Below are 13,183 nucleotides of genomic sequence, written 5' to 3' on the forward strand. Positions count from 1 at the left end.
TTCGCTCGGTTGCCAGGTCACGAAACACGGGAGCCAATCAGGAGCGGTTTTACTGAAGCGGCCACAGCCGCGCAGCCTGAGCGCACCGTCCTGTGTGTTGATGTGTGAGCAAGGAGACGCGCTCTCTTATTCAACTCTTATTGCTTTATTATCGTGAATGTACGAACCTGTAGCTTGCACTGCTGTCAAAGACCACGCAGGCTTTGGGAGGTATCCGCAGCTCCTTAGTTCATTGTTCGGCGTGTTATCGAAGATGAAAACGATTAAGTTAGTTTTTGAACACATTAGCAATTTATTCCCCCCCGCAATCTTGGAAAACAAGATAACAAGTGGGGAAAATGAAGTTAAATCTTAGTGAAACGTGATTGTTTGTAGGGAACACTTTTTGGACAGTGGGCTTTTTTTTCAACAGAACACAGTGTTAATTATGTGCGGGAAAAACCGAGGTGGATCACAAACTGGTGCGACAAAGAAGACAGGAACTTAATGAAAAACAAAACAAATCTTCAGGTTCGCTCTAGACTTGTCCATTCCGGATCCGAACTTCCCGAGCCATCCGACAACTCTCGCACAGGCCACAGCAGCACGTCATGAGCGCGTCATTGCAGATCGTTCCCTGCAGCAGATCGACAAACGATGAGACAATGACCAGGGCTGCACCATAAATACAGCATTAACTCGACTGCAGTTCAGCTGCTGTTTGAAGCTGTTAATCTCCCATCTCAATGAGAGGTGGTGATGCACTTCACATGATGCGAACGTCTTATCACACCGGCCAACTGAAGACGCCGACGTCACACTTTCGTGTGCCTCCCAGTTAACTCCTAACGAAAAAGTGACATGGGTTTCAATGCACACGTTGGTCTAAAAAACGACAACGCGAATTTATCATAGTGAGAATTTCTGTAAGGCCTTTCCCGCAGTCTCCGGTCAAGTTTGTGAGGGTCATATACCTGAATTCCATATGTCAGCCGCATGTGTGTCCTTAAGGCTGTAGTCCCGCCTGGGATACAACCCAGACACACATTCTCTCCATACAAATGAGCGGTGTAACAGCTCACTGCCATAGGACAACAAAACCCCACAAAACCTAAAAGGAAAACAAATAATGACATTAGTAAAATGCTATATGCACAATTATTAATTTATACACTAGATAGTGTATTCATCATTTCTTTAATGATCCATCGGAACAAACTGCCCAGCCAGCCTAAGCAAACTGTTAGCTGAAGTGAACCGCTTGGGACTATTCAAGAAACATCTGGAGGAGACAGTGGAACCAATGAGCTATTTAACAATTTTCTATCCGCAATATAGGAACTAAACAGCCAGCTCTTGTTTGTTACCTCCCATGTGTGATAGATGGGTAGTACTGCGTAACACGAATGAGGAGGCATTTGTCTTTTCCATTAAATAGAAGTAAAAATTAGAAGTAACAGAGTTACAAAGTTTAGAAGGAAAAATATAAGTTACAAAGTTGCAAAAGCCAGAGTTCATTTTTCTTAAAAACGTTGCCCTGCTCATTGGCTGTTCCGGGGCAGTGTGAAGAAGGCCGAACCATCCCTTCTTAATTTGATCTGTGCCCTGAATAAAAACCCATGCTGACAGTGTGTAGTAGAAGAAACACCCCCCTCATCCAGCCCTTTGAAGAATCTACACCCAAACATGGCTTAACATCGCTGTCTCTGAATGTTCTCCAAATACAGTTACTGGGCACAAAACCACCTTCTAATGGCCACTGTTCTACACGACATGAAAAAAACAGAAGAACCAAGTGGCTTTGGTAGTCTTCTCTGGGTTATGGCATGCTAAAGGGCCATACTTACAGACCAGCATGTCATTGCAGCAGGAGCAGAGACCTGTACTCCATTCGCCTGTCTGAACGTTGGTGCCATAAGACGTGATTCCAGGCTGCTGAGTGACGGCAGGGGTTGACATTTTAATCAGAAGATGGTAACCGCTACAAACGGCAGAGAAAGAGGCAGTGACATCCAGGTGTTAAAAAAGACAATGGAAAATAAATAACTAGAGAAAGTACCCACTGCAGATATCAGAAGACGGTATGTTTGCAGTAGATAGATACTTTATTGATCCCGTGAGGGAAATTGCAGTGCAACAGCAGCTTAACACACACAACACAGCCACAGTGTAACGAATTATATAATAATAGTACAATACATACAATACAGTACAAGAGTTACTGTACTGTATGTATTGTAGATACAATCCCAGTAGAGCTTATAGGCGTCTTCAAAGATTTGTTACAGCTAAACATGGAGGTCCTCTTGCGCCATTTGATTAGCTAATTTCTAAACTATTTCTCTCCTTTAATCTGGCAAAGTCTCATTATGAGATTGTCTTTCCTGTCACTGGAGTCTTTCAAGAGTAACATAATGCTTGCTCTACAAAAAGGAAACTCTGAGGTGACAAAAACTGCCCACAACATGAAGCAATTCTGAATGCTGTAACATCTCTTAGCCAAGCAGCACACTTCCTGCTTTGAGAACAACTGCCATTAGCATTGAACATACAAATTCTGGTCAATGCAAAATTGGAAAACCACTGCTTTTATTCCCATTGTACTGCATCATTCCTCTTCCAGTTATTCTACCTGAATAGTGTAGAGAAATAAAACTTTTGAAGACACTAAGGTTTTGTTCATGGTGCGGCAACAATCCCACACCTCTGCTTTATCAAAAGGAAACCGAAAAAAAAAAACACTTTCTGTTGAAGTGATACCTCAGACTGTGCATCATTTTCAAATAATGAGAAAATATCTTATCTCAAAACTCCCCAACATCCACGAGCCTGTTAATCTATGTTTTAGTAATTTCTACATGTATAAATCCTATACAATATACCATTGAACCTTTTACTAATATCTCTCCCTTTCCGATTCAAAATTGCTCATAAGTTCAGATAAAGCACAGGGAAAACATCATCATATCTCTATAGAAGAGATTCAGTAACAGCAAAAAAGTTTAGAAGGTCTCAAGTTAATTGAATAAATAAATTTTAGATATATAGTATATAAAACTCTAGAATGACAGGGGAAATGGTTGTCATCTAAAATAATCCACAATTTCATGCTAACAATCTGCAGTAAATTTCACATTACGTGTCAATTTTGAAATTAAAACCAATCAGAAAACGAGGTACTTAAAAAATATGCTTACTTACCAAATACCTCAGCGATACTGTCACTTTGTAAGAGTGGAGGTGGCTTTTAAACACAGGAAATGAAGTAATAGCAGTGACGCAGAGATGAGTATATAGGTGTTATTCTTGCTCCAAAAGTTGTGGTATATACATTTAGCTGTTCCATGTCACAATGTAAGGAGATCCCATAACAGAACTCAAGATAATAAAAACAGTAATTTAATTTAAAAGTCCCATGGTTCCACAGACTCACTGACCAGTTTAGTTTTCTTTCCAAAAGTAAGCTATTGGCTCCCTACCCAGTAAAAAAAGGAAATTATACTTTCTTGTGTCACTCAAGATTTAACGACAATATGGTGTAATACAGTATGTTGATACACTAAATATTTTAATCATCAAAAGAAACCTTTTATGCATATATGGTTTTGGAGAACAAAAATATGGATTTCGGATATTGAGTAAATGCTGGCGTAATTTTAAATATCTGATCATTCATGACTCCGAGACAGTCAAGTGGTTTTGACTGGTACGTAAGCACTTAATCTCCTCATTAGTAAGAAAGCCGATTGACCGAATATCAAGAAAAACACTGAAAGGAACCAGTATGCTTTGCTTATCAAGAGAACGACATCTTCAGTACGCTGGAAAATGCACTAATGCAGTCAGGCAGCGATAAAACCCAATCTGGGAGACCACAAGTCACAACACCTCCCCTAGATGAACACCCAAGCACACTTGCTCCATTTTCATGACCGTTTTAAACCACAGTTTAACTGCGAGAAGGTGGCTAGTCAAAGACCTTCTTTAGAGATTAACTGAGGTTTTGTGGAGACCACCCAGATGAACATTAATTTGGCTCTGGCATTCAGAGTGATATGGCACTTGTTGCATATCTCAGAGCAACCGTAATGTCTGAGGAGAGGTGTCTAGCTGCTACAGAACTCCACCGGCAGTTACCGATGGCATGAAGCTACACTGATCAGATTCTTTGTCCTCACTTTCTTCCATTGCTGCAGGCTCATCCCGATGGATGATGTGACAACATCCCCGCAGGGCAATGCAAATCCTTGAGCTCACAAGCTTTCTTGCGAGATGAGAAAGGGACAGCTAGGCCTCGGTGGCCCTGCTAGAGAAGACCAGAGCCCCAATGAACACTTGTGGGATGAGCTCAGTCCTGCAGCCTAGTGTGAAATGTGTCATGTAACGGCAACATGCTGCTAACCTGTGACATTCACATTAGACCCCCATGGAAAATATAAATCGGCACACTGAATTGAGTCATTATTCTACTCAGTAAAATGACAGTTTCCTGATAAAGTATTAGAGAAAAGTTGATTTTGATGTTCAATGTGAGTATAAATAATTCCACATTATCTCTATTAAAACCGTAGCCAGAGATATCAATTAGCTGACTTCAGCAGATTGAAATAATCTATCTTCCAGTTGAAAAGCTTACAATATTTGAACACATTTAAGTGCTGTCTAAAAAAAAACAGGAATTGCTTACCAAAACTTGCTAACACTCTTAAACATTTTTAAAGCTATAATCCAAGGGAAGTAACTCATCACTATTATGCAAGTTTGTATTACAGCATCTACATCAATGTACATAGTGTTGTGTATGTTCCTTAAATAGGTCATTTAAAAGAATAAGTGACATGATTCAGAAAGGAAGATGACTGCCTTGTATAATATGCCTATGCCTTTATCACTTTTATCCCCACCTGTGTCTGACTGTTAAAGAGTAAACGGTGCTCGGTTTTGTGTCAGATATTTAAAGATAAATCTGACTTTTTGTGTAACAAGTACTCTTGTTGTGCTCTTTGAAACTGCACCAAATCAAATCAGAAAACCTACATTACTAGATATGACACAAAACAATAATGGGGTCACAGGAAGAGAAACATTCTACACCAAAAGGCATGAATAGCACAAAAGAATGTTAAAAAACAGACTCAGAAATTTATACTGGAAATAATTATTCATATCAATGAGCACATTACAGAAAAACATCTTTTTTTTTGCTTTTAGTCAGTAGGTGGGATAAGTATGGTTTATTAATATAGTATCCATGTCCAGCCTCAGGTCTCTATTCACTAAACGGGCGATCCATCCACCCCCTTCTGTTTGTCTGCTGACTCTTCCTTCAGTGTCGCTGCCTCCCTCTGTCTCTTCTTCTCTGCGGCTTTCTGCTTCTGAACTTCATTGAAAACCTAGGAGTGACAGGTGCATATCATTACCTCCAGAGGAGACGAGAGGCTGGAGTCACTCAGTGATTACATCTCACTCTTCCAAACTTGCCGTTTAAAAACATGGAGAAATTACACTAAAAAAACATGATGAATTCTTTTTTCGTACTATTATGCTGAGTTATTAAAAGCCAGAAAACAAGGATGTCCTCCCATTAAACCACCAGCACCACATCCTGCTCTTTGAAGTTTTTACTCCAGAAGCATTCTGGTCTTAAGTCTAAGCAGCTTTGTGAAAGGTACAATGAGGTTTTAAAAGAAAACAATCTTGTATTGTATGTATACAGAACTTAAAAGTCAGTCATTCACCTGAAAAAAACAGAATTTTCCATTTACTTTTTCTTTTTTATGCCAACCTGCTTTGGAATTGTCAGATCTTTAATCAGCTACTCTCACCTCTCCCAACCGTGTTCCTGCCCAGGAGACCTACGGTCCAGGTACAAGCATCCTCTGAAATGACCTTGGTGGGTCATCTGAATTATACGCCTGGCAAGAGCTAGCTGCTCAGGGTACAGGATAGCTAGCTTGTGGGAGAGGGGACAGGTACTGCTCTCATTAATAACAGTTCAGGTGCAATGAACACCCGAGTGTTAAGTCCTTAACCAATCCAACTGTTGACTGAAATGGAACAGTTCAACACTGTTCTCCAGTTCTTTTGGTGCTGAGAATATTAAGATGTTTATCAAACCACTAGACGGCAGCCCACCGGCAGGACTGGAGTTGTGAACACCTTACTATGTTTCACAAAGAACACCTAGCAACACATCCCTGAGTTTCAGACCTTAATGCAGAATGCCTTCTTGGCAGCCCAGCGCCGGGTGACTCTTCTGTAGTACTCTGGGGGGAAGGTGTAGGTGATTCCTAGCTGCTGACAGACATTCTCGAACAGGTCATAGCGAGTGCGCCTCAAGTACTTCAGGAGCTTCTTCCTCCTGTCAATGGCCATGAGCATCCGTCTCTTGTTCGCTTTGTCCTGCCCAGACATTGCAATTGGACCATCAGGAAGAAAAAGAAGGCAAAATGTAATGCCAATCCAAACCAAGAAAATGTTTTCAGACTTTGCTTTAAGATGCTGACACGTTTTAATAAAACATCAAAACTGTTATCGCTGACATTTCCAAAGGAAGGAGTGATGATGGACTGCAACCTAATAAGTTCAATTTTGGTTCCAACAGGACTTTTAACTCTGCATGCAGATCATGATGAAAACTTTCTGCGGTGGAATATCTGCTGTACAGCTTGTGCTTTCACTCATACGTTGCATTACATTAGTCATTACAGTGACTAGTGATCAAGAAGGGCCGCTCCGCTTCACAATTCTTGTGAACTCCCGCTCTCACTCAGGGGTCTGTGACAACATGGCGACTCAAAGGTCTTTCAAAAAGTTCACGATTTTACGCTTAATTTGACATTTGTACAATTTTTCTATTCCTTCAATTAATTAGTTTTGTTACTGGGATTTAATAGCTGATCTGAGAAATTGGAGCTGTAGTTCCCCAAAAACTGTGAAGTGGAAGGTTTAAAAACTGTCAAGTGGAAGGTTTAAGAACTTCCTTTATAAAGTATTAAGATGGTCATAAAACATTTGCAGCATCTGCAACACTAGCAACACAAGCGGTGAGAAGGTGCTAAAATGCTCCCTCTCAGCTGAAATACAGACTGAAAGTGGCAAAAAATGATACTGTGAAAATAATTGAGATGTTCTAAGGCTTCATTCACTATACCTTTGTGTGATACTGCAAGTGTTCCTGGTAATTACGGATCTTTGCTGTCAAGACGGCCACTGAGGTGGGAAAAATAAAAAAAATGTAAAATGCCTGGGAAAATTAGAGCAAATACAAGCAACTTCTAAAAAACCCCAATGTGCTTCTTGTTCCTAATGACAACAGTTGCACCAGGAGGATTTACAGGACTGAATGAAAACCATTTTCCACTTAAAAAGAAAATAAACTGCTGTAGACATCTTAAACACAATCAAGTGGTACAAGATAATTACAGTGTGTCAATGTCTTCTACTGTTACAACGTGGACTGTTATTAATACAACAGTTTAGACAACAAGAAACCAAGCACGTCATTTGATCGTCAAAAACAGTAAACGCTGAATGATTAAAACGGCAAGAATGACATTTTTCAGGATTAAAAAGTAGCAGCTTATGGGCAGTCTATACAAAGTGTTGTATCTGAAAATCCATCACATTTAGCATGCAGATCTGTCTGACTATCAGGCATTCTTTGTCATTGTTGTAATAAGAGGTGGATTGCTTGTTATAAAACAGACCAGTACCAGTCCAACATGACTCTCATTCCTGCCAATATAGCCAGTTTCCCATTGGCTAAACATACCACAAGAGAAACTTACCCTGCACTTCTGTGGATCCTCGGTCTGACTCATTTCTTTTTACCTTAGCCATCAGCTGCTCCTTTTTAATCCTGAGTTTTTCTTTCTGTCAATGAAACACAAAAAATGTAATTCTTGCAGTTTAAATCATTCAGCTTTTACTGTTTCAGGAAATCTGCAATGTATACTTCCTGACTGAAACAGTTTTCCTTTTGCAGTAGCACTGAACTGAGCTACTTACAGCACAATCAAAAGAAACAAAGACTGCCTGAGACAGGTCGCAGATAGGTCTTGTTACAGGCCGCACAACTACAGTACATAAAGAGAAAAAATAAACTGTACTTACATGGCTTGCAAGTTCTAATGTAAAGAGCTTCTTAACTGTGTCATCAGCCCTGTTGGTAAATACATTTTAGGTTAAAAATAGGAAAAAACATTTTACTTCATTACTTTCTTTTCAGGTATTCAGAACTGATGTGCAGTGAAGCACAGTGATATGATATTGAAGTGATATCTCTATTTAAAGCAATAGATAAAATAGATAAATTATATAAAACATACAAGGGTGGGAAGTATGTGCCATTTATTTTAACAGAACTATTTTAACTATACTGTACTATTCAGGCCTATTATTTATTATTTAGATAGAGACTATTTCTAGCCTACACTAAAACCAACCCACTGCCTGAGAAACTCCTTGATGACTCCTGAAAAATTAAGTTTCACAAATGTACGAGTTGATTTCACGGAAAAAAGTGGAGTATAAATTAATATGCATATTCCCATTAATCTAAACGGTAGACTAGGTGTTAGTTTTGATTTCAAGCTGTTAGTAAAATAAAAATACATTTACATAATTTTGTAAAACATTGACTTGTAGTCTGTAGTTGAGTTAGTAAAGCTGCACATAAGTTCATTCATGAATCAGACATAATGGTCAGCGGTTTAATTTATATACTGACTGATTCAACACCTACTGCAATAGAAATCTAAGACATACTTTTCAGCCATCTGAACAGCAGCATAGTCTATTTTCAACATTGTCGCTGGCAGGTCATCCAGCTGACTAGGGACCTCTGTGAATATAAGCAAAACACAAATATATTCTGTAATTTATTTGGGACACAAAGGCACCAGATTTATCTGAAAACATTAAGACGTGCCTAAAACATTTCACAATGTTCTTTTACTTCACATTCCATTTCTAAAAAGAGAAGAGGTTTTTACAGTGTGATAGCACACAAGACATTTCAGCTTTCAAAAACAAGTACTGTACTGATCTGGTCATGTAATCTGTAAAATGGCTATCAAAATAAAGTCTAAAAGGTGTGAAATAAAACATGATCTACTTCTGTTTCTATTTAATGATCAAGAACTCTTGCAATCAAAATGGAAATAATCCTACTGCAACTTAAATCTACTCATTCACAAGCAACGAGTCAGATGGAAGAATATGGTAGAATCAGTGGAAGATAAAATATTCTTACGCTCTCAGCATTTCAGTCCTATCCTTATATGAATGACCACTGTAGTCTGTATATATTGAGAGGCATTAAAAACACAACAAATGATTCTGATTTCAACAATTCCCCAGATGTATACATTCAAAAACTAATCAGTAAAATTATTTCACTGACTTATCTCTGTGGATACAAAAGGATGTGAAAACATGTACCAATTATAGCCAAGACAAAATACAGGAGGAAAGGAAGAGACCATTGGGATGCTGAAGGCAGGAACAGTAATGGCCAAGGTCTTCAAAAACAGGTCTGCACAAACGGCAACCAGGGTACCTGTGACACCACCCTGCGCAAGATTAGTACTGGGGCACCTCCGTGTCTGGCACTGTCCTGTACCCAGCACCATTGCAGAGACTGATGGCCACATCAGCTCCTATACAATAATATGGAGGCCCCAGGATGAAGGATGAAGGCTTGGTACTCAATAACTAACATGGGGCAACCATGCAATGTCACAGAGACAAATGCAACAATGGTGCAATTTTGCATTCAACGAGAAGTATCAGTTCACTGTTCTGATGGCAAGCAGAGAGTGCAACACAGACACAAGGACGGGCACCATCCACGTTGTGTTGTGATGTTCCAGCAGACCATGTGAAGGTGTGACAGAAAGGCTGCAACAGGGGACTGCTGAAGATCACACCTATTATTGATGGCTCCTGCACCACAGAGAAAATGTTCTTGTGCCCTGCTTTGTGCAAAATTATGCCCTTGTATGCATGACAGTGCAGGCCACATGCATTTGCCAGAACGTCCTGTGTTGACGCAGTGTGTGTGTGTGTGTGTGTGTGTGTGTGTGTGTGTGTGTGTGTGTGTGTGTGTGTGCCTATTCGCCCAGCATGATCACCTCTTGGACATGCTGGGTCAGAATGTGTGATGTCAGCTTCCACAACCACACACACCTACTGAGCAGAATATGATTTCTGACCGAGAAATGCAAAACACTTATAATGTTGTAATTCTAAGAGTATTTCGCCTCCTTTGGTTTGATAACGGGGTTAAGCCTCAATTATGTGCAGTTCCATTTTTCTCCCCAAGTCATAAATCTATCTTTATGTTGCTCTTGTTTCATCAGTTCTGACCTTAAACACTTTTGTTGCCTTTCAATGGCTTTCCCTTGAAAAATTGAGAAACCATGTGTCACACCATGTGTTAGTGCAATAAAGATTGCATGTTAAGGAGGAACCATCAGCATTTCAATTACATACCTTGCTTTTTTCGGACAGCACGAACATAGTTTCGTACAGCCTGGACAACACTGCTGCTATCTGGTGAGTACAAAACAACAAAGAAAAAAGCTAAAACAGACTGAAACCCACCGACTAACAAGATACATCTTCTGGAATGCAATAGACTGATCACATTGTAAAATACTGAAATAGTCTTTGCCTTTAGAGGGTGCACCTCATTTTTATTTCAAGATGAGAGATTAGGCCTTGGGAGATACCCTAATGAGAAATGCGAATACCTTCTCCAATGAAGATCAAATTGTTAATATGTTATACACCATAGTGCTGTCACACATTTTTCTTTTAGGGTGTTGAAAACAACAACATGTGATCTGTCAAACTGATACATTACTAGCACCCAGCACTTATTTGCGAACTCTTCCGAGCAGAGTGGTTTTATGCAGCACTTCGAGGCACATCAGTGATCTGTAAGTTTGATGTAGTGGGCCAGTGCATGAGTGTGCATTAGGGAGGAAACATGAGACTCGTTATGGTTTGCCACATCCTGATCGTCCTAACCAGGATGTTTTTTTTATTTAATTTTAGCTTATAAAGGACAAGAAGAACAAAATAACTACAATGGTGTTTGCATGTTAACAAATTCCATTACACACAACACCAAAGTTTGGTCGCTACTTTTTTTCACAGCACCTAACTTTCCAACGGATACATTGCCTCTGAAATAAATAAAAAAAAGTCTGTGAATATAACTGGTGCGGCTTTTCAGTTGCAGGTGAACTGAGTCCACAGTATATATAAAAAGGGCAGTGCAGACACAAGGAATTACTGTTAATAACCTTCAGACCAGCTCACCTCCCCTATTAAAAACCTTGCCACACTCTTTTACTCGTGAGAGCTGTGGGCAAAGACTATGAATACCTGCTGAGTCTGACGGACCGTCTGCTCACTCGTTGACCAACACCAACGTAGAAAATAAAAGCGCGCCAGTACCAATACGGACATCCCCTGGCTTGGTTACTCTACCCTCCTAACCTAAGTTTAAAACTGATGGCGGTTTAGATCAAACTGTTCGATCAGACTTGGCACTTAATGGAAGAAAAAAAAACAAAAAAAACCGAATTACGCGTTTCTTGCATTTTATTCCTTGAAATATCTCTACACAACGTTCTTTTAAATATTGAGGGTGGCGTTAGTAATTCGCAATCATCTCTTCCTGAACGTCAAAGAAACAGACATTCTGAACATAAATATCCCACGATGGGTATCCACATTTACTGTGCGATATGAATGGCGCTCTTGCAACACAACTGAAACGCTATTGGCATGTCACTTAACATGTTTATTCCCATATAATTCCTGACTTTACTGGCCCATTAACTATTATTATTACAGAGCCTGAATGCCCTCTACTGGAGAAGAGGGAGATTTATTATTTAACTGTCATCAGGGTGGCAACACCAAACCGACTACCCGTTCGCAAAGCGCACAACACATTTCCCTTTCTCTACGGTAAAATTTAAAATAAATCACATTAAAACAAAGGCATCCACGCTAAATTGATTAATGCATTCCAACAAATGTTAAACATTATTTAATGTACGGACGCTTCTAATCGAATTAAACCTGGCAAAGCGAATATTTATATTATAGTAATAACCGGGAAATTATTGTAACTGCGATCCAGTCTCTGGCACAGTTACTGTGTCACTATATATATATAAAGTACTTACTGCGAGACTCCTGTTGAGCTGCAGTCCATCGGGAATGAAAACAGTGCGATAGAGGTCGTGCCGACACCGCAAAGCGAGGACCCTGTGGTGATGTTAGTAACGAGATGTTTTGTGTTATACTTGAGATAAAACTCCATTCTCGTAGACACGACGCAGATTTAATAGCTCTGCTTAAAAGCATCGTTTTATTTATGAGGAACAACTATCCGAACACCAATGAGCGTCCTTTAAACGTTATACTGTGATATAAAAAACGTGCTGTAGTCGCCCTTACAGCAGCCTACACGGCGGAAGCCATGTTCCTCAGACCTGAATAGTTACTCGATCGACTTTGCCTGCAATGGAAAAGCAAACGATGCCAGATAACACTCGAAAGTGACAGGACATGGCCTGAATGAGTCCTGTTTTCTGCTTTTCAGTTCAACGCTGTTGGAGTAATAAACCTATCTGAACTATCTTCAGAACAGACCCACAGTATGAGAGCGTAGACTCTGGCCAAAGTTCAATAGGGGGTGAAAAGTTTTGCTTCAATTTGTTGAAGACCCTGCCTGTAGATCCTCTTATACAGAATATTTTCTGTTTATTCAATTCAAGATGCTTTATTGGCATGACCGATGAGTAAAAGCAGTGTTACCAAAGCAAATAAAATAAAATTAACATGAAACAAAACAAAAAATAAAAATAAAGTAAAATCTACAGACATATTACAGACATATAATAAAATATTTACATATACTGTAAACATATGGAGCATTATAGGGAGACAGACTCACTGTTCCTCAGGCTGTGACAGGAGATCACATACTGGGCTGCCAGTTCAACTAAGTTCCCACCTCCCTTTCCCAGTAGGATTGGGACACGTTGTGATTCTGGCAGGTGTGGGAACTCTGGGATCAGATTTCTGAATTTAGGGAAGAATGTTTCTCTAATCCCAGAATATTTGTCGCAGTGCAGTAGGAAGTGCGCCTCTGTCTCTATTTCTCTATTTCTCCCCG

At 39.7% G+C, this 13,183-nt stretch overlaps 2 protein-coding genes across 2 annotated transcripts; both read right to left on the reverse strand.

The window, feature by feature from the left end:
* Positions 1–126: 126 nt before the first annotated feature.
* On the reverse strand, positions 127–3,202 carry ponzr11 (plac8 onzin related protein 11). Its single transcript, XM_088602752.1, has 4 exons — positions 3,181–3,202; positions 1,827–1,960; positions 954–1,090; positions 127–616 (listed from the first exon to the last, which is right to left on the reverse strand). The coding sequence occupies exons 2-4, from the start codon at positions 1,936–1,938 to the stop codon at positions 518–520; spliced, it is 348 nt and encodes a 115-aa protein (XP_088458878.1). The 5' UTR covers positions 1,939–1,960; positions 3,181–3,202; the 3' UTR covers positions 127–517.
* A 1,919-nt stretch (positions 3,203–5,121) lies between these two features.
* mrps15 (mitochondrial ribosomal protein S15) lies at positions 5,122–12,516 on the reverse strand. Its single transcript, XM_088602750.1, has 8 exons — positions 12,189–12,516; positions 10,477–10,536; positions 8,749–8,824; positions 8,095–8,143; positions 7,770–7,854; positions 7,133–7,191; positions 6,190–6,381; positions 5,122–5,372 (listed from the first exon to the last, which is right to left on the reverse strand). The coding sequence occupies exons 1-8, from the start codon at positions 12,367–12,369 to the stop codon at positions 5,256–5,258; spliced, it is 819 nt and encodes a 272-aa protein (XP_088458876.1). The 5' UTR covers positions 12,370–12,516; the 3' UTR covers positions 5,122–5,255.
* Positions 12,517–13,183: the final 667 nt, after the last annotated feature.

The sequence above is a fragment of the Lepisosteus platostomus genome, chromosome 13, assembly GCF_059453375.1.
Source record: "Lepisosteus platostomus isolate fLepPlt1 chromosome 13, fLepPlt1.hap1, whole genome shotgun sequence".
NCBI classification, from domain to species: domain Eukaryota; kingdom Metazoa; phylum Chordata; class Actinopteri; order Semionotiformes; family Lepisosteidae; genus Lepisosteus; species Lepisosteus platostomus.